Source organism: Lagenorhynchus albirostris, chromosome 3 (assembly GCF_949774975.1).
Source record: "Lagenorhynchus albirostris chromosome 3, mLagAlb1.1, whole genome shotgun sequence".
Lineage (NCBI taxonomy): Eukaryota > Metazoa > Chordata > Mammalia > Artiodactyla > Delphinidae > Lagenorhynchus > Lagenorhynchus albirostris.
The window spans coordinates 105,942,486-105,964,588 of NC_083097.1; the positions used below are offsets into that span (position 1 = coordinate 105,942,486).

The following is a 22,103-nucleotide window of genomic DNA, read 5'->3' on the forward strand; positions in this document are numbered from 1 at the left end:
TACAGCTTGAGAATCATAAACTTAAAGGCTAGAGTTTCTTTCCTTTGATACGTGGATGTGGCAGGAATTCTCAACCTCTCTTAGCTGACACTCCCCTAAGAATCTTTCGGCATCACAGACTGTGCTGGAAGCCTCCCACTTCCCCCTTCAGATGCAGTCCTCACCCTGGTCCACCCTGTTTTCGGGCCCAGGAGGCTGAACTGCACAGACACCATTAGCAGGCTCTCCTGCCCTCTGCCTTCAGGCTGGTCCTTAATTCCTCAATTCCCTCCTCGCAAGATGGGATCAGAGGTCACAGATGCTCTCAAGGCAGGTCTCTGGGCAAAACTTCTTCCCTCTTCTAAGTTTCAATCTTTCCCTCTATCTTTGGCCCAGAGGTGGTACAGTCCCAGCACTCAGCATTATCCCTTGCAGTTTCTGCCCACTCTACCCACACCTTTATATACTGTCTCTTTGTCAAAAACAAGTCTCTGTAAACTGTCCTCATTTGAATATGCCACCTTCTTTCTGCTAGGACTCTGATAGCAAATCACCTCCATTTCCCCCATAAAACACATTGATTGATAGCCCACAGAATGCTAAATGATTCAATGCTAATGATTGATAGCCTAGTCTCTATCACTCTCTTGCCCAAACAAGTGAGTTGAATGTTTACTAAGATTTAGTTTGGTTTTTCTTAACCTTTTCATGCCAGGTATGCTTGTTATTAAAACAAGTTGATGTAAGTTGATGAAATGTGAAGGAGAAAAGTTTTTTTTCTTTAATGAAAACTAAATGCTTTGGAAAGACTCAGAAAGGCAAGCTACCAACCCCCTCCAATTGTCATAGAATGGTGTCGATGAGACAATAAAATAAATTAGAAAAAGAGATTGTAAAAATGTAGAAGGTCTCTGTACTGAGACTGCTTTGCAACTGGAAATTTTAGATGATGCTTAATTGGCATATTTTATGCAAAAAAACCACAATGAGAAACAAGCAAAAAGCACTCTCTCCATATGCAAACACACAATTTCACAATCAAAAGTCCTATTCTTTCATTAAAAGAATGACAAACAAACATGCCTTTATACATTTTAAATTAAACATAAAATGTTGAAAATATATTTTTAATAATTTCTATGTTTCCCTAATTGCACAGACTTTTTGATGAATTAAACAATTTTGTGTCTCACATTACTAGACAAGGCCTTGGACAACTCCTATGATATTAAGAACCACACTGCTGAAAGGAATGACATTTTTTAACAAAATGTACATTCCAAAGCTCCATAATAAAGATACTCTGCTGACAGTAAATGACATGTAGGAAACAACCACCCAGATGCAGAGACGCCTCGCCTCGCCTTACCTACACACGAGGTTCCACTGATGTCCGTGGTGTAGCCAACCTTGCAGAAGCACCGGAAGGAGCCCATGGTATTGATGCACTGACCATTGGTGCAGAGATTTGGCATAACTTTGCATTCATCAATATCTGTCCACCAAAAACCCCAAGGCAAAAACAAATGTAATTTAATACAGATGCAAGAATAAAACTGGTTAGAAACTAAGAGAAATTAAGGAATTGACAGATCATTAAGAACCAACATTCATAATTGTGCTGGTGTACCTTTTCATCATTCAGTCCAGTGGCAACATAGAAGGGAGAGAAAAAAAAGAATCTGAAGTGATAGGAAGAGGTAAACAAAAGGAAGGCTATGTTGAAAGCCCCACTGAAGTCTACTCGTTCTGCAATCTAAGTATGAATTATTTTTTGGGAATCTAGAAAGCTACCCCTCTGAAGTTCAACTAATTTGGAATTTGTGATAGTATACCATGGATTGGCTTTAAATTCACACTTGTATTAGACTGAAGAAAGGGTTTCATTAGCAAAGTAATCAAGCACAGGATCGAGAATCTGTATAGTAATAGAGGAAAATGACATTTTTAGGACATTAGTATACTGATTGTACCAAAAAAATGGAAACTACTAATCATTTATGAGACTTGCTGGTTTGTAAATATGTTGCCAACAGAATGAGTCCCTGCGTACACTCAAACAAATGCGTTACACACAAACAAACAAGTAACCTTTATTTAAATGAAGCAAGTATAGTTCAGGAGTTATCCATGGGCTTTGGGGTTAGACAGATATGTTCCATTCCTTGGTCCATCCCTTAAAAAGGCTGTGATCTTGGGAAAATGATTTATCGTTTAAGCTTTGTGCTTCAGTTTCTATCTTTTAAAATAGGAATAATAATAGATTCTGCCTTTTAGATTTAATATGAAGATTATACCTTTCAAAGTCTCTGAAGCATTAGCAAAAAGCATATACAACCACAACATACGCACACATATTTTAGCTATTATTTTAGTTCCTTCAAAATTAATCTGATTTAATGTTCACTGTGTTAATAATATGCATGAATTTCCTCAACTCCTTACCTCTTCCATCAGTGGTATATCCTGGGCCATGAGGACATATCTTTTTGTACTGGGCAGTTCCAGGAAGTGGGCAGAGCTCACACTGGTGACCCCAGCCTCGCCCCCCATCGCAGCAGCATTCTGACTTTGTGACAAGGTTACGGCTGCTGGATGACATCTGACACATGGTCTGCAATACCTCTGCAAAGCAGAGTCCCTGTCGATTGTCTGAAATGAGAATGTAGTTAATAGGCATCAGTGTCAAGGAACTGACACCTTGGTCTTCAAATTAAATAGGACAATCAATGTTCTCCTTAGAAATACTTTCTTAAAAGCTAAATATTCTTTTAAGACAATGTTTAAGACAATGATTAGAAAGTTTTGTTGGAGATTAATTTCACGGAGTGTTCTTTCACTAAACACAGTTTATTAAATTTAATAATAAGTGAAACTATACTTAAGAAATAGATTTGGGATTTTTCTTTTTTTTTCATCTGCAGCTAAGTGATAGTAAACTACCATTCCTGTAGAATCCAGATAAAAGGAAAATCAAAGAAAATTATTTCCCTTTAAATAAGCAAATGAGCAACAGGATTTGTTTTTGAAAAGCAAATTCTAGACTATGTTATAATTTTGGTACATATTCAATCTAATCTCCTGTATTTTAGACATCTAAAATACTGTTCAAACATTGGATTAAGTAGTTTTTTAATTATAAATAAAGGGATTTCAATGATATAAGTAGGCAAAGAGATCTTTTATGTGGTTTTAAGAACCATCCTAATGAACTGTTAATATGAACAGAAAAGAACACTTTTTCTGTAGGTTATCTTTTCTATTTCCAAAAAGGTCTAGATTTAAGACAACAATAGCCAATTTCTTGACTAATAATTTCCTAGGATTTGAAGCAGATGACAGCATTTTGAGAACAATCTGATGTAGTTGAAATGTTCTATTTTTGCACCAAATCCAGTGATGAGTGCTAGTTCTCTGTTTGCCTTAAATTTTACTACTCCATACTTTTACACCTGCTCATAATTAACTAAAATGGTTTATGATGTATGCATGTTATCATTAAAATGTCTGAGACTTATATTTTCCAAAAGAAAATATTTTGTAAAACATTTTCCTGTACCATAAAATAAAAATCAACTTTCACTGCATTTTTGAAATGTGGCATATTCTTTAATATCATTAATACAGCAAAGCTTACCTTACATAGCAAATATTTTCTTTTGGAATTAAATCATCCCCTGATGTAAGTTTTACTAAAGTCACATTTTCCATAGAGCTTAATTAATCTTAATTTTGGAAAGACCATTTAAGATGGTTATTTACATTAAGCATAGACGTAGGTACAACACATACATATACAAATATGTCATTTTAATAGATGTCTACCTTTAAGGAAGAGGTATGTGGATTATTACTCAGATTGGGGAATCTGTTTAGCAGACAAGGATACATATGTAGAACTCTTCTGTGATGATGTCACAAAACAGATGTTTCATTTACCAAGTAAAATATACTCGTTTATCAACTTACCAAGGCATTCAGTTCCTGAAGAGCTTGACTGAAAGCCTTCATTACACTCGCACCTATAGCTCCCAATAGTGTTAACGCAACGCCCATTTTCACAGATTCCTGGCTTGGTCCTGCATTCATTTTCATCTTTAGAAAAGCAAATAATGTGAATCATGAGTAGACTATAAAATTGTAATTTACAAGTTTATCTTCTAATGGGTTATATCATATTTAAAACTTCCTCACCAAAATACTAATATGATAGAATACTAATTTATTTTTAAATATACCTCATCCTTCCAAGATGGGTTCTTGGTTAACAAAGTGTTTTTTTTTTCCCTTTCCTTCTTTTCCTCTTCCTCTTTTCGGGGAAGAGGTGATATTTGATGGAGAATAAGAAAATTGGCCTCCAAAAGGGATTACTTGACAAGGAGAGAAAGAACTTTGGGGAAGAGGATGCCAATTTATGTGATATGAGAGAGAGGCTGAGGGTGGGAAAGGGGGGGTAGGTGTTAGGGAGAGGTGGAGAGTAGGGTAAAAGGGCACTTAGGCCATGGATAAAGGACAAGTTCCTAGACTGCCTTTGAGTAAAATCACAGGAGTGGAGCAGTGTGTTAAGGACGGCTAATGGAAGAAGGAATTTAGGCCGTACTGCTCTTTTGATTGGTGATAAATAAATATATTAGAGCAAAATTGTTTTATTAAAATCCCTATATACTTACTTATTGTGTTTATTTGATATTTTGTAAATTTTGTTTGAGGTATTTTTCAAATCAATGTTGTCAGAAGCATGAGAACTCATGACAATTAAATCCTTCTGATTAATTGCTCCCTTCATGTCTATACTTTTCAATCTTCAATCTGTTAATATTTATTTTGCATGTGCTTGCTTTTTATTAGCATTTGCCTTGAATATCTTGTCCTACCCCTTTATTTTCAATCTAGCTCACATTTTGATTTGGTACGTTTCTTGTAAAAAGCACCAAGCTGCATTGTAAAATAATTTTTAAAAGTACATTTGCCTTTTAACAGAAATTTGAACTATTTCCAAACTGATATGTTTGGACTCTTGCCTGCCATTTTATATTATTTTATATTTACCATGCTATTGCCCCCTTCTCTCAATATTTCTTCGATCAGTCTAGTTTTCTCTGCCCTCCTCTCATCCCTGACTCATGTCTGGAAGTTGTAATCTTCTATTCTTCCAGTGGTAACCATGAAACAACTTCAACATACACTTTAATGAATATTTTTCTATTAATATCAAGAGGTATCTGTTTCAAAAGCTTCTGACCATAACGAGTACCTTGGTATGACTTCTTTCTCTTCTCTCCCTGTGTCACCTGCCATGTTGATGTGGTCGAGAAATTTTGGTTTGTTATGTTTTTGTTTTTATGGACCACCAGCATCTATTTAAACCACATAATAAGGGTTACTGGTTTCTTGGCTTACCATTGCTTCACGTATACTACTACTTCCTCTTGAATTAACTTTAAAAAATATATTGGAATATAATTTGGTAATCATTTCAGAGAGGGTACGTGGGTGATAAATATTCTACAACACATTTCTGACAATGCCATATTTTTGTTTGCTTTATCACTAGATTGGATATAAAATTTTAGTTCAAAATTATTTTTCCTTAGAATGTTTTGAAAATACTGATGCTCCACTGTTTTCTTTTACCCAGTATTAAGGTTCATTTGTAGGGAATCTGGTTTTGCTCTCTTGGGAGCTTTAAGGATTTTCACTTGCTCTTATTGTTCTGAAACTCACTGTGATGTTTCTTGTTAAAGATATATATTTTTTCTTTTAGGAAACTTATTGCATAAGTTTTAAAGTATATGCAAAAGTATTAAACTGAGTTATGGATTTAAAAAATTGTACAGTGTTTCTTATTTCTAGAATCTGAGGGTTCAAGGTCTACCTTCTTGATCTCATCCTGTCCCTAATGTTGATACCTTTATTTTGATTAGTATTTTAGTTGTCTGATTTGAATTACTTTTTTCAAGAAGGGCTTTTGTTGGATATACTGAGTGAGTTCTGCCATGTTTGATGATATATAGTACAGCTTTTATACTTGAAAGATAACTTGATGTATCTTAAAGTCTTGGATTACTTTTGCTTTCACACCTTTGGCACTGAGAATCCCTGAGATAACTTGACAAAAAGAAATTACAGTGGGGACTTCCTTGGTGATGCAGTGGTTAAGAATCCCCCTGTCAATTGTAGGGAACATGGGTTCAATCCCTGGTCTGGGAAGATCCCACATGCCGTAGAGCAACTAAGTCTGTGCACCACAACTACTGAAGCCTGCACGCTGCAACTACTGAGCCCACGTGCTGCAACTACTGAAGCCTGTGTGCCTAGAGCCTGTGCTCTGCAACAGAGAAGCCACCGCAATGACAAGCCCGCGCACTGCAACGAAGAGTAGCTCCCACTGGCCACAACTAGAGAAAGCTCGCACGCAGCAACGAAGACCCAATACAACCAAAAAAAAAAAAAAAAAAATTACAACGGATCTCATGCATAAGAAGAAGTCAGAATTGTAACAGTGTCTTCCATACATGTTATTTCTACCCTTTCATACACTTTGAGAAACATATATTACTCTATAAACATGACTTAAGAGTCTAGGTTTAACTTGGTTTTCAGATCTTGTAAGAACAGTGTTTTCAGATCTTAGAAAAACAGTGTTTTTGAAAGAACCACTGCATAACCAAACCTCTAAGGTGATCTATTTTAACTTTATTAAGTAGTGGATTTCGAATGAAATATCTATTAGATTAAAAGAAACTATGAAATCCAATTATAATCTGATGGGTTGTTGCAGACATTTAAAAATTAATTTAATATTACATATGTAATTCAGGAATTCACTCTTTTGTAAAAAATTAAAATTGACACATACAGTTGAATTCACTTCAGACCAGTAACCTCTAATAGCGTCCCTGGATGTAATTCTTTTTCTACGAATTGGCGTTTATATCCTTTTTCTCTTAAATTTTTGCCCACTAATTTTAGCATCCATCTGGATCTTGTCTGCTTTAATGTTATGTTTTTTGTAATTCAAAACGTATAACTGAAACATATCTAAAAAGACCTGATTGCTACAAATCTTAGATTTATTTTCTTTCTTTTTTAAAAATTTTCCTGACAATGCAAACAAATGTTGGGAAATTTCTCTTGAGCATAAGATTTTCCAAGTTGCCACAGAAACCTAGTAATGATAGAAAAGATTAATAATATTTTACAGTTTGCATATTGTATAATGAACCTAATAGAGTCTTTTAATTTTTAATCTATTTGGCTATTTGCAGAGAAAATAATACACCATATTTTTCCAGTTTGATAGCTAAAATTCAGATTTTTCTGGTTGCTGAATACAGTAAAATGATATAATTACCTTATATCCCTCTTGATTCGTGTTATATCATCAATCTTACTACTTTCAAATCATTTTTCTCTCCTAATAATATTCATTACACCAAGTTTATTAAATATTCACAAGGCCTTAAGTCACACAAAGCATATTTTGCTTTTGCATGCACATCTTGTAACTAAATATATGTTATCAATAGTGAGAACCTGGAGTGTAATTTGTTGTGGAAGAAAGCATGCTGGCCTTGGGGAAAAGCTTTTGTATTCCAATATGATGTTGCAATATAAACACAAAAATAAAGAATTAATGGTTAAAAATAAATAAATAAATAAATCTTTTCCTGTGTATTTACTGGCTTGCATATGTACCTACAGAAAAAATATTGCATGATTTACAATTTTCTTTAAAATATGACACATTGTATATATTATTCTGTAACCAAATATTTAGAGTTATTTTTACTTCAGTACATACGCATATCTATTTTATTCCTTTTAACTGCTCTGTAAGGTTTCATAGCATTGCCATGCCACATTTATTTAGCTGTCGTCCTGTGATGGGCATTTAGGTTGTTTCCTACTCTCTTTTTTTTTTTTTTTGGTTGTTACTACAACCAAAATTTAGTGGACATCCTCATGTTTCTTTTCCTATGGTAGATTCATTTTTAAAAACAACTTTACTGAGGTATTATTTACTGGCTATAAAATTTCCATTTTTAAGTGTACAATTCAGCGATTTTTAGTAAATTCTGGAGTCGTACAGTCATTGCCACAATCCAGTTTTAAAACGTTTCCATTTCCCAAAAGGATCCCCAGCAACCGTTTACAGCCACTCTCCATTCTGACTCTTAGCACCAGGCAATCACTAATAGATTTATTTTAAGAAATACTATTATTATGTTATTTTTTCCCCAATAAGAAATTATTAGTAATCTTCAAATGTTCCTCCAAAAATATCCACATTTTTCCAGGTATTGGAGGTTAAAAAGGGAGCACAGCAGATTATTAATTAAAGAAGGGGAGACACTTATTCTCAAGAAGGAGGAAGACCGTGTCGTGGGCTGCAGTGCCTCAGGTGACAACACTTTAGGGAGTAAGTGCTGAGATACTGGATGGGGTGGCCATGACCAGCTTACACGGTGTGATACTTCAGTACTCATCATAAAATCATAACGTTTCAAATTCCTGAGGTGATCTTAGAGCCCCAGCCCTACCTCCTCCCTTTATAGATGAATTAACTGAGGTCCAAAAACATTAAAAAATATGGCTAAGTCACAGAAATACCCAGCCTGTAACAGAGTTCTGGAGATTACCTGCCTCATTACTCTCCTCATTCATGGAGTGATACAAAAGCGAGACTATTAACTCATACTTTTAATTTTGCTACATAAGTAAGTAGCATTGTTTCAAGGAGTTTTTTTCCACACTTCTAAATTTAATGATTTAGATTTATAAGACAGAGAATTATGATAAACAAGAAGGCATATATTCTAGGACAAGCCTAATCTCCACTGTATTATCCAGAACCTACTGTATTAGCATGGACCCTGAGATAGAAGAAATCTAGCTATATAGCACAGCCTTGAAACAGCTGGAAAATAGCTGGCTTGCAGTTAGGATGATTTGGGAATAGCGCTGTAAATCTATCTTGGAGTAGAAGTATTAAATAAAAAGACACCATCCCATAAAGCCTTACCTACACAGCCTTCTCCATCAGGCCTTCGGGTCATCCCAGGCGGGCAGATGCACATGAAGGTGCCAATCAGATTCTTACACATCATGCCCCTAGATTCACAGTCATGTAGCCCTTCAGCACATTCATCCAGGTCTATAAAATATTTTTAACAGGAAAAACATAGAAGTAAGAAATTTTCAGGAACAGGGTATTGTTTAGTATTTTTAAGTCACTTTTTTGGTCTTCTGGCTCTTATTATGTAACAGAGAAAGGAGGAGCCCAGTCTTTTTCAACCGTTGGCTGTATTCTAGATTTATAAAATTTCAGCATTGGTCCTAAAGATAAGAAGTTCAGGAAAGGGCTATCTTTGCTTAATAAGAGCTCAAGAGTGTGACATCTTATTTTTGACTTGACTGGACAGACCATCAAGTATCTTGTTATCTAGATATGGAAACCTACCAGCAATGTTGTCAGATACATTTCTCTAAAGCTCTAGAAGAAGATAGCTGAGAACCATAAACTCATTAAAATATATTTCCAGCATGGCAAATAAAGTGCTAACTACTCCCCTGTCTGTAGCCTTACCTTTGCACATCTTCTGGTCTTCCCTGAGGGCATAGCCAATCGGGCATGTGCATTCGTAGGACCCGAAGGTGTTCATGCAGCGGAAAGCACACAGCAGTGGGTTCTGGGCACACTCATTGATATCTGATCAAGAAAACAGGCAGGCATGTGCTCAGCCTAGAGTTCTAATTACTTGCTCAAATAAACACTGATGTTTTTGCACCTAACTAATCCTCCAACAAATAACAACTATAAACTCTGAAAAAAATACAAAAACAACACCTCAAGTGGTTTTTAGTGGTGAACTGAAAGTCAGCAAACAACAGGCAAAGAATAGGTTCTCAAATTTTTTTTTCCTGCGGATAGCACCAGTCCTGACAGCAGCACCTGGCAGCTAAATCTTCAGTAGAACCTTTCTGAGCTTCTGTCCAGGAGGATTCAGGGAAGGGAGCCTTGGGGCAACCAAGGCTGCTGAAGAATGAGGAGGAATCCCGGAAATGAGAGGACCAGAGGTAGAGAAATACCTTTTTCATTTTTTTGCACAAATGCAGCCCAAGTTGCTGACTTAACCATACATGTGTAGGCCAAAATCAAAGAAGCTAGCCACTAGGGTTTAAAGAACAGAACTGAAATCTGAACCATTGTCTTCCACAGGCCTGACAGTCCACTTTTATGTTTATCCAAGTTAACTGCCTGCTAAGACAAAACCGTCAATATTCTTCAAAATAATATAACTGATTCCAGAAAACATCATTCACAATATCCAGGGCATAATCCAAAATTACTTAGGAACCAGGAAAATGTGACCCAATCTCAAGGGAAAAGATAAGCAACTGACGCCAACTCTGAGAGGACCAAGATGCTGGAATTATCAGACAAGGGCTTTAAAGTAGCTTTTGTAACTATGCTCACTGAGATAAAGAAAAATATGTTTGTGATGAATATAATCATCAATAGAACGTCAGAATAGTATAAGTAAAAGCTGAGACATGAAAAACCCTTTCTATATCAAGAAGAAATAATACTAAAGAAAAGTATCACTTGCCTTCACAATTCATCATGGGCCCTGGCTCAAAGCCTTCGTTGCAGTTGCATTCAAAACTCCCAATAACATTGGTGCACGTCCCATTTCCACAGGGATTGCCAATTGAACATTCATCGGTATCTGAAAAAGAAGAATAAGAAAGTGCCACAAAATCTGGAGAAGGTTTAGTTTTATAGGAGTATGCCCATGAATATCCATCTGGCCCTCACACATGTCCCAGATCTGTGTAGGGCACACATGACTCTTGCAACCCCCCTTGGCCTTGGCTGGCTGGCCTTTATGCAGAGAACCCCGAGAGATCAAGTGTGCAATGATCTGAGCCTTCAGACAGCCGTGGCTTGCCCTAAAAAAAAACACAAACCCAGGGAGGGATGTGGTCTTCTGCCACCAGAGCAGAAGTGGAAAGTCATAAAGTAAAATGGATCTCTTTCCCAGTTAGTGGTTTTGGCAATTGTAAATCTCTAGACACATCAGAGTTTGTATATTTGGTTGAAGGCAGAGGTTGGGCAACTCTCCCCATCTTCACATAAACCAGGTCTACTGGAAAATGTAGAATGGGAGAAGAAAGAGCAGTTACTAGCTACTTATCCTGGCTTTGTAAATCCCACTGCCACCCATGGGGCCTGAGAGACCTTTTGCTGAATATAAGAAAGAAAACAGAACTTTCAAAGTGTGAAATGTGGAGTCAGCACTTACCCACACAGCGTACTCCAGTGTAATCAAGGTTGTAACCCATTGGACATTCACAGCGAAAAGACCCATCTGTGTTGATACACTGACCATTTGAACAAATGCCAGGGCTCTCAAGACATTCATTGACATCTAAAATACAGAATCACCCATGAACTCTCTTACATAAAAAGATATGCCCAAACTGTATATATCTATTCAAAAGAGGCTTAAAAATTTTAAAACATATAAACAATTCTTTTATCAGAGAAATATATAATGTATTTCACATGTTACAACATAGTCTTATGATAAATATAGTGCATATGATAACTATATAATAAATATTGTATTTGTGTATTAAATGCAATATACTATGTTATACAGTAAAATCAGCATGATTATAAAATAAATGTACAAAAATTTACTTATGTAAGACTATAAAAATAAAATATATCAAACCACACCTTCACGGGTATCATGAAGACTAGGAACAGTTCCATGGCCATAGGGACACAAATCCTGGAATGCCACTACAGAGAAAAACACAAATTACCCATTATCAAAGAGTCTCAACTATCAGAGGACTTAACTGATTACTGATAATACATGAAATGAGGCTTACTTCTCCTCTACAAGGCTGTTTTTAGTAAGAGTCTTTCTATTTTTATAATTTATTGCAAAAGCAACGCTGAGCATATTTAGAGGTCACCTGAGCTTGTCGAGCTCCTCCCAGAGCACCACCTATGGAGGGTGCCTGCTTCGTCTGCTTGCTTGTTTAATGTTGGTCAGCCAAAGAGCCTCTCTGCCCATTACACACAGAAGCTACCTCTGGCCTACAGACCAGGCCAGTTCCAAGACTGCTGGAACAATTGTACCCTTCAGCTGTGCTAACTAGATCTGTGAGGTTCTTGGTCTATTCCTGCAAATGGCTATTGTGCTGACTCAGCTTCTCAGAACTTCACATAAGAGGCTGGGAGCCACAGCGTGGGATACAATACCCATGTGGGACTCCCGCAGCAATCTGGAATATAATTTTCATCCCCTCCTTGGATCTCTTGCCCTGCACCTCTCAAATTCATTCCTTTCAAAACAAGTAATACTAGCCTTGGTGGGAGAAATGAAATAACGTGGTAACTCCCTGCATGTACACATGTTGAATACAAAAGCTGAAAGAAGTTCCTGAGACTAGGTTGCTCACTGAACCATTAAAGTTTATAAGCGAGGGGATAATTTCATCCTCAAAATACTCATAAATTACATAGTCCAACTGGGTTCCGCCAGACAGTCCCAAACTAGTGCAAAGTGGCATTTTATGTAGTTGTTGCTCTTACCTTCATCATCTTTGGGGCACAGTTCACAGGGGTCCCCCCAGCCCTCTCCTGGCATCTTACTACAGCAGCATTTCGCCTTTGTGGTATTGAAAGCTTTGGGTACGGAACACTTTCCATTTTCAAAGTTTGTGAAACAGAAGCTCTGGCGAGTATCTAATCAAGAAAGCAAACATCACAGATCTCCTTACTGGTCATTTTAAAAGATGGAATAATTTGTATATAACTCTGTTTCCGACAGAACATTTCTCATGGGCTGAACATGTGATGCAGATTAGATTAGCAGTTAAAAGATAGGTCTGGAAATCCTCAATTGCTGATTAACACTTGCCAGTTTAAACTGACCGCTCTGTAAAATTATATTTAATTATTTACAATATTTACAATATTTTAATAATGTGCTTAGGAAATGTGACAAATTATGCTCAATATTAAAATAATTTCCATGTCTTTTTTTCCCCCACTGTTACATTATAGCCTAACAAAATCAATCTAGGTAATTTTCAGTAAGTTACATCATATCAGAAGCAACTCCTCACCAATGTACAAAACATCTATGCCAACAACAGAATGAAAATGATGAAACAAGATAACAATTTTTCTTTTAGCATGAAGTTTTTTTAAAATGTAGAAACAGAGCCAATAATTCAAAGTGCCTTAAAAATTGTCCAGTGCATATACTTCTGAGACCTACATTTTAAACTTACAGATGATGTATTTGCCAGAGACATAAATTTTTAGTGACAAACACTGAATCATGGTTTACTGTCTAGCTTTGAAGTTTAAGGGCCAATTATGACAGAGAAGCCATTTCAAAACTTACCGAAGCATCTCCGTCCATTATCAGACAATACAAAACCAGGGGGACAGATGCACTGGAAGCCCCCAGGAGTATTGGTGCAGGAACCGAAAAGACAGATGTTGGGATCTTCATCACATTCATTTATATCTGCAGAAAAGCAGGATAATTTATTGATTGAATCAAATCAAAACATTGTTCAATATTTGAAAATAAATAATTTGTCCACACTCTAACAGTTCACTAGCCATTGGATATTTAACATGAAACAATACATTGTATTATGTATACGTTTAACTTATCTTTAAAAAATAAAGTGTTACTGCCTCAAAAGTCAAAGATTACATCCAGTTTCAATCAACCATAGCCCCAGACTCCCAAGTCGGTCTCTAGCTCTCCAGACTTGACCCCTGGGGGTGTTTTTACATCCACCTGCCTACCTGACGGGACCACTTCAATGTCTCACAGGCATCGCATCCTCAGCAATGGTCCCCTTCTATGATGCCCCTCTCAGCAATCCACACTGGGGACCTGGAATCACATTTATTCCTCTCCCTGACCTTTCAACTTTCACATGCAAGCAGCATGTGGCCTGTAATTTCTATCTCCTCTCTACATTCAAACTCAACATCATTTGCCGCCTGGATTATTGCAAATCTCCCAGCTGGACTGCTGCATCTCCTTCTCTCCTCTTCACACTGCCACCAGGGCTGGTTTTCTAAAACACACACCTATTTTGAAAATCTGTGCCTGTGGAACTAGGGGAACTCAGACATGTGTTGAGAATTTTATCATTTCCACCTGACCCCAGAATGGTTCCTTAAAATATACAAGAATTCCTTACCAGCGATGTTCGGCCTTTTTTCATTGGAAGTGCTTATTTAATGGGTTATTTTAACTAAATGAATAAACATTACACAATTTCAGGCACATTAGAACATAAGCTCCATGAGGACTTATGTGATGTGTCTGTCTGTCTGGATCACTGCTGCACCCTCAGCTTAGTCTAGCACAGTGTCTGGCACATTCTACATTCTCAATTTGTATTTGCAGAATTTTAATGAGTGAGTCGCACCACATCGTTTCTAAAGCAACCTGCAGTGCTCCATACTGCCTGCAGCACTGAGTGCAATCTTCTGAGCTGGCCATCGATGCCCCTTACCACGTCTGTGCTGCCCCTCTTTTCAAAATGCCTCTCTGTTCCATTTCCTTCTTTGATAAGTAAATTTCTATCCAACATTTCAGAGACACCTCAAACGTCACCAATCCTTTGTGACAGGCTTCCTGACATGCCATCCTCTCACCACCACCATCATTATTCACAGCCTCCTACTGTGATCCCACATCCTGAACAGATCCCAGTACAGTGTCCGTCATGCTGAATTGTAAGGATATCTTTACAAAACGGGGTTTCTTACGAAATATATCTTTTCTCTTAGGCAGTAAGTTACCTGTAGGAAAAAAACTTCCTTTTTGCGTTTCCAGCACCTAAAAGATGCTGTGTCCACTGTAATGTCCACTGAATGTCAGGATGGATTTGTGTGTGTGTGTGTGTGTGTGTGTGTGTGTGTGTGTGTGTGTGTGTGTGAGTGTACATACAGTCACGTTAGAAAGCATTTCATCTAGGAAAATTGGTAGAAGAGATTCTATTGATAGGATGAAGGAAATATTCTTCCAGTGAAGTAAGTTAGTTAAAAACCCATTCTTACGACATGTGAAATAGTGATGTTGTTTATCAGTGGATAAAGAAATACTCCTGAGGTTTAAAAATATGTAAGTGAATCATAGATTTTTTTCACTAAGAAAAAAGGTAGCTAAGTCTTTCTGATACAAAGAGACATATGCATTTCTATTTCCTCCTTATGGCTGACACACTGCTGCTATCCTTGCTCCATAAAGAGATGAATCACAGGGATGTTGAAGAATTGAGATTAAATATAAACAAAGAAAATGAAAGAAAGGATCTTAAACTTTTCAAGAAAGTTTTTGCTAAGATGCTTCTAGTATTATTATTGATTATTTTTAAGTATTAAAAACACTAGACAATCTTACAAGGAACTATACAAATCAGACAAAAAAGGGACAAGATATAAACACCAAATTGGAATGACTAGGGATACCTATTATTTGTAATTATATGGTCTGAAAAGAAATTAAATTTAACTAAGTGAACTGTTTCCTTCAGTTCCATCTATATATAAGTCCCTTGAGTGTGAACAGTAGAGCTACTTAGAATTTTTTTAAGAAACTGGGTAACTCAAAGGCAAAAAAACTCTTAACAATCATTTCACGTTAGAAGAACCACACTAAGATGCTGATGCTTCTGAATTTCAACAAAACTGTTAAAAATAATTTGTACAAAAGTGAAATAAAGTAACTGTAAAAAGGTCGGTCTTCATCATGTCCACCAGGCAATTCTGGGACCCACTTTTGATGTGGTTACAGTGTTCTTGTACACTGGGAGAGTTTCCGCAGAAAAACATCTGTTCTGACAAATGGATTAATATTTTCTGTTTTGACATGTGGCCTTCCCAGGGAAAAAAATGTTTCAACAGCATTGTCAAGATTTTCTGCTTCACATTTCTAGAACTCCAGACACCTTTAATAGCTGTTTTAAAATTGGTTGCCAAAGATTACAATTTTTGTAGACACTCTTTAAATTCAGTAGAAAGTCTCTGTTGACATTTGGAAAAAAGCTTAGAATGCACTGAAAATTCTTTGACTAGTATGAGGTTTCTGTTAATGAAAAATCCCACATCCTTAAATTCTTTATTCCCACCACTCCACCTTCAAATCATTTCTGATGGTTCAATAAAACAGATGTAGGCAGCTATATGTTTAATTCCTTGGGTCAGCATGCTTACAGTGGTTTGGATTTAATATATTTCCACAGAGTCTATACCAGGTCTTACTATACTAAACAGCTCACGGACTCAAAATAAACGTTAGCCTTACCGATGCAATTCTCGCTTTTTACTTCATACCCTGGGGGACAGATGCATCTGAAGGATCCCTCCAAATTCTGACAGGTGCCAGGAGAGCAAGAGCCAGGAAGGGCAACACACTCATTAGTATCTTTAAAGAGAAACACGAAAAAAATGATTTAAAGATGAGACGATTGTTGCCAAAGGATATTAACATGAATTCAACTCAGGCTTTCTGATCTACCACGTCACTCTGGGCACATATGCCCTTAGAGACTTTTGACATATTGAGTATTACTCATTTGGCAAGAGGCTAATTTTCCTTTGTCTACGTTTATTGAGACACGGATAGCCTGAAGCTCTATCCCAATAAAAACACTGCATACGAGTCATTCCCAACTGTTGACTTATACCTTTTACCAAAATTTCCCATGAAATTTATCTTGGTCATGTAATCAGATGACCAAATGAAATGCAAATGTGTCCCGAAGTTGGTGTGGGGGGGAACCACATCATTATTTTACAAAACAAAACAACATAAAGACTGTTTATTATGTACATACCTATACAGTTCTTGCCATCTGGAGTAAGTTCATAGCCTTCATTACATAAACACTTGAAGGAGCCAATTTCATTAAAACACCGTCCATTTCTGCACACCTGACCAAAAAAGGAACTGCACTCATCTACATCTGTAAGCAAACAGGAGTTAGCTTTTCAGAGAGAGCTCTTAACACATATTCTGTCACAAGTTGCAACTTAAAAACATATTCATTGGTAGACATTTACAAAACCCTACATTACAATTCCTCATCAACACAGAGAAAAATGGCTCATATCATAAGGATCAGGTGACTAGTAAGGTCACACAGATCTCTCCTGTAGGCTTAAGGTGAAGCTTTCCATGCTTTCCAATTGAAATATAGTTCTCATCCTGGAGGTAAGAGGATTTAACTGGACCAGTTTGCAGGTAACTTTACCTGGAGGTAAGCTGACTATATTCAAAGGACAAATAATGAAGCATATCAAAAATACAGAAAAATCAATTATATGTAAAACACTCTAGAATTGCTGACACGTTTTTCTGTCAATTGGAAAAAGAAGTTCTTAAGTGGTAGGTTTTCAGTTAAGCTTAGGGTTGATCCCGTTTGAGTAATTTTTTAGTTTGTTTGCAGATTATACTTTGATCAGAGCCATATTTGCATCTTTCATTCTCCCTGGCTGTACAAAGGGTCTGAGAAACTACAGACAAGAAGGTGGTTCAATAAAGTGTCTAGTTAGCTCTAAATTTTTTCACCGTTGCAGAATTTTATAAAATAAAGAATGCTGAGAGGAATATATATTGGATTAAATTAGGAGGTGGGTTTGAGCTGTGATGGTTCCATTAAGGTAGAAGGCCTGAGTTACTTTCACATACCTTACAGGATAATGTGAATTAAGAGATGCTATGTAGTAAAGCACCAGTATAGTGTCTGGCACATGGTAAATGAAATATTGTCAGTGTTTGTTGTCATATCTTTTACTATCTTCTCCAGCAACTACAGGACCCCCTCCTCCTCCTTCAGTCACTTTCAATTTTTATTTCAATCACTGTCTGTTAGAGGCAAAGGCTAAAATTCTGTGCCATGTCGAGAAGACAGTTTTATTTTCCACTGAAAGTTTACAGTTGTTCACAGAGATTAAATAGGTTTCTGAGGGCTGATTTGGAAACCTAGACACCACGCACTCTTTCTGTGGGAAAAGGCATCCCTTGCTTCAAAAGCTGACGGAAAATAAAATTTCAAAACACAACAGGGTTTTCAGTTGTAGATTGTCAGTGTTTGAATGTAAATCAAGAATGGATTTTATGAAATAATAACACTGAAACCATAACAGGTCTAACTTTGATCCCATCTAAGGGGTAAAAATAACCCCAAACCATAAATCAGTCCCAATATATTTACTATCATCTGCATGGCCTTTTCCCTTGAATCGATTAGTTGATTGACATAGTATTCAACGCAGCAGATTGTCTTGTGATTATTTAAGCCATGAGTGTGACTTCAGTTAACCAGAAATTAGTTAATGATATTACATATCTTTTGCACACATGCACAATTTGAATAATAAACATATTTATTCTTTGGCTTTATTCTGTGTTTCAGGATGTTGTGTAGAAATGAAAGAGAAGCAATAAAGGACTGAGTACTTACCCAGGCAATCATTATTATGAGTGAGTTCAAAGCCTGGGTAGCAGAGACAGTTATAGGATCCAACGGTGTTTTTACAAGTTCCATTTCCACATGGATGCCGCTCACATTCATCAACATCTACAAAGAAACACTGGCTCAAAGGAATTCAATTTTTTACTAGAAAAACATAGCCTATTAAACTTTTAGATTTTTTTTAAACTACTGGCTTACTTAGATTTTCCTCATTCAATACTAAGAACCCACATTTATTTAAGGAAAGTAAATATGAGGTAGAGCTAACTCAGAAGTAGAAAATTATAGGAAAAAGTGCCACTTAATGACTTACAGGAACATATACGACTCAGAAAAGAACTGGACTAATAAGCCAGCAACTATCTCCTTAGTAAGAGGTTTTAATGAATAGGTTCGCTTGTCAATTGTAAGGAAATCAATCTTTTGAAACACTAGAACAATTTGTTCTATTAAGCATTATAAATACTCCCCCAGAAATTTTCGTATCTTAATGTGATCAGCACAACAAAGGTAAACTGTGATTTCCTAAATTTTATGAATTAGTGGAATCTAAATTGAAGAAGTCTATTAGAGTTCAATTGTTATTAGCCTTTGAAAAAATGGAATTAATATTGAAAGGTCATGGCATATAAGAGAGGAGACGCTAGACTATGAATTCCAGGATGCTGAAAAAAAAAGAGGGTATTACTGTTCCTTAGGAAGGAAGCTTTGTTTAAGAGAGGTATTACCAAGGAGTCTAGGTGACTTTCATCATGGATGAATTGTTAGGACCAAGGACAGATTTTCACCATATGAATTTCTGAACCATATATCTCAGGGGTTTTTCTTAGCAAATCATATCCTCCCTCTCAGAGAGAACAGCCAGGAGAAGCATATATAAGCAAGCAATCTCAGAAAGTTCATGCAAGTAGGGCCGCATCCTCCGTGTGTCCTTTGCACAAGCACTCCCTAGAGAATTTTTCCTAGGACCATGGGAAATGTCTGCAGGGGAGTTCTTAGGAGGCACTGCAAGAATGGAGACGTTCTCCAGGTGGTCCTCATGTATGGATATGCCATAAAGGAAACTAGTTCTGCCGTTCTGCTGTACTGAAATCTGACCTTACGATTCACAAAGATAGTATCTTAAATACCAAAAGAGTAGATGCACTTTAGCTTTTTCTAAACTGAGAACATGATAATTATAAATAGCCAACTTTTAAATTTAATTTTCCTCCTTCAAGCGCAAAGTGCTTCAGTGGAGATGAGCCAATGGCTGACATCAGCTTTAAGTAGTTAAGCTGAGTTCCAAGGTGTCCAGCCCATCTGCTTTTGAAATCTTATTAATCATCAGCTCAGCAAGTACTTGCTGAACACAATTATTGCTTAACTAACTGTACTTTAGCTACTGGGGCTTTTCAAAGTTCCGCTATCTTTGCTTCTAAAAATTGTTCGTAAGAGTTAAAAAGCAAAACAAGTAGATAAATCTCATGTATTCAATGATTCGGGTGAAAGAAGCATATGTACGTATGTGTGTGTTTATATATTCATTTCAAAACTGTCACTCTGCTACTACTCCCTTGTATTCTTGCATTCCAAAAGGCTTTCTTGAGTGGGAATAGAGAGGGGTAAATGGGCAGCTGGTACCGTGGTGATCTCTACGTAACCCTGAGTGTCCCAGAGCTCAGGTTAATAAGCATGTGAAAGTCACCTAGGGAAAAAGGCCGTAAACACTGAACCCAAGAACATATTATGGTGTGTCCTGCTTGCAATTTTTACATTGAATAAAACCATAAACAGTTTCACATAGCTCATTTTTTGTAAGACTGTTTCTGACAGAGACTTGGTAGTTACTGTGGCGAATGACCAAACTAATCTCTTCTGGAGTCTCAGCTCCACGTCACCCCCTGAAACTAATGTCCTCCTTCTTACCCATGCACATCGTCTGGTCCTGAGAAGCCTTAAAGCCGTTGTGGCAGATACACTGGTAACTTCCTTGTAAATCCACACACAGGCCATGACTGCAAACATTAGGAATTTCTAAACATTCGTTGCGATCTAGCACAAAAAATAAAACACATGTTATACATATCTGATCTTTATTAAGATTCCTTCATTTTTTTCCACAGGCGCTGTTTCTATAATCTGCTATTAATTATTACAGACAGTCTGAAAATGAACCATAACAACAGCTGAATCAAAATAAGCAAGGCTTTAAAAGTATCCAAACCTCTTTTCAAAAAATTTTAAATCATGCAATTTTTACATGCTGATTGGTATCTCAAGGACATTATTTTATTTTAGGTCCAATTCCAGGAAAATCCATTGAGAGACCTCTTCTTTTCCTAGCAAAAGAATCTAAAAGATATGGTGAAATAGGTTCAATATGAATGAATAGATTTACTTAGAAAATCTTTCCAAATTATCTTTTTTCTCTTTTTTTAAGTGGAGTATAATTGTTTTACAGTGTTGTATTAGTTTCTGCTGTACAGCAAAGTGAATCAGCCACATGTATACATATATCCCCTCTTCCTTGGATTTCCTTCCCATTTAGGTCACCACAGAGCATTGAGTAGAGTTCCCTGTGCTATACAGTCTGTTCTCACTACTTATCTATTTTGTACATAGTAGTGTATATATGTCGATCCCAATCTCCCAATCCATTCTATCCTCCCTTCCCCCCTTGGTCTCTATGTCTGTGCCTCTATTTCTACTTTGCAAATAGGTTCATCTATACCATTTTCTAGATTCCACATACATGTCCTAATAAAAATAACCAAGAGATCACTGAAAAACTCAAAGAGGAAATAAAAAAATACCTAGAAACAAATGACAATGAAAACACAACGACCCAAAACCTATGGGAGGCAGCAAAACCAGTTCTAAGAGAGAAGTTTATAGCAATACAATCTTACCTCAATAAACAAGAAAAATCTCAAATAAACAACCTAACCTTACACGTAAAGCAACTAGAAAAAGAAGGACAAACAAAACCCAAAGTTAGTAGAAGGAAAGAAATAATAAAGATCAAAGCAGAAATAAATGAAATAGAAATGAAGAAAACAATAGCAAAGATTAATGAAACTAAAAGCTGATTCCTTGAGAAGATAAAATGGATAAACCTTTAGCCAGACTCATTGAGAAAAAAAGGGAAAGGACTCAAATCAATAAAATAAGAAATGAAAAAGGAGAAGTTACAACTGACACAGCAGAAATACAAAGGATCATGAGAGAATACTACAAGCAACTATATGCCAATAAAATGGACAACCTGGAAGAAATGGACAAATTCTTAGAAAGGTACAACCTTCCAAGACTGAACCAGGAAGAAACAGAAAATATGAACAGACCAATCACAAGCACTGAAATTGAAACTGTGATTAAAAATCTTCCAACAGGGCTTCCCTGGTGGTGCAGTGGTTGAGAGTCCGCCTGCCAATGCAGGGGACACAGGTTCATGCCCCGGTCTGGGAAGATCCCACATGCCGTGGAGTGGCTGGGCCTGTGAGCCATGGCCACTGAGCCTGCGCGTCTGGAGCCTGTGCTCCGCAATGGGAGAGGCCACAACAGTGAGAGGCCCGCATACCACAAAAAAAAAAAAAAATCTT

General features: G+C 36.8%; 1 protein-coding gene across 1 annotated transcript in view; it reads right to left on the minus strand.

The window, feature by feature from the left end:
* FBN2 (fibrillin 2) overlaps positions 1–22,103 on the minus strand; it is a 231,120-nt gene that overhangs the window by 13,030 nt on the left and 195,987 nt on the right. The window contains exons 45-58 of the mRNA XM_060146231.1: positions 20,428–20,553; positions 18,508–18,624; positions 16,879–17,007; positions 16,347–16,466; positions 13,416–13,541; positions 12,596–12,748; positions 11,729–11,794; positions 11,289–11,414; positions 10,593–10,712; positions 9,569–9,691; positions 9,005–9,136; positions 3,949–4,074; positions 2,425–2,631; positions 1,349–1,474 (exon numbers count right to left, since the gene is read on the minus strand). Coding sequence (XP_060002214.1) covers positions 1,349–1,474; positions 2,425–2,631; positions 3,949–4,074; positions 9,005–9,136; positions 9,569–9,691; positions 10,593–10,712; positions 11,289–11,414; positions 11,729–11,794; positions 12,596–12,748; positions 13,416–13,541; positions 16,347–16,466; positions 16,879–17,007; positions 18,508–18,624; positions 20,428–20,553 — 1,797 coding nt within the window. The remainder of the gene's footprint in view (positions 1–1,348; positions 1,475–2,424; positions 2,632–3,948; positions 4,075–9,004; positions 9,137–9,568; positions 9,692–10,592; positions 10,713–11,288; positions 11,415–11,728; positions 11,795–12,595; positions 12,749–13,415; positions 13,542–16,346; positions 16,467–16,878; positions 17,008–18,507; positions 18,625–20,427; positions 20,554–22,103) is intronic.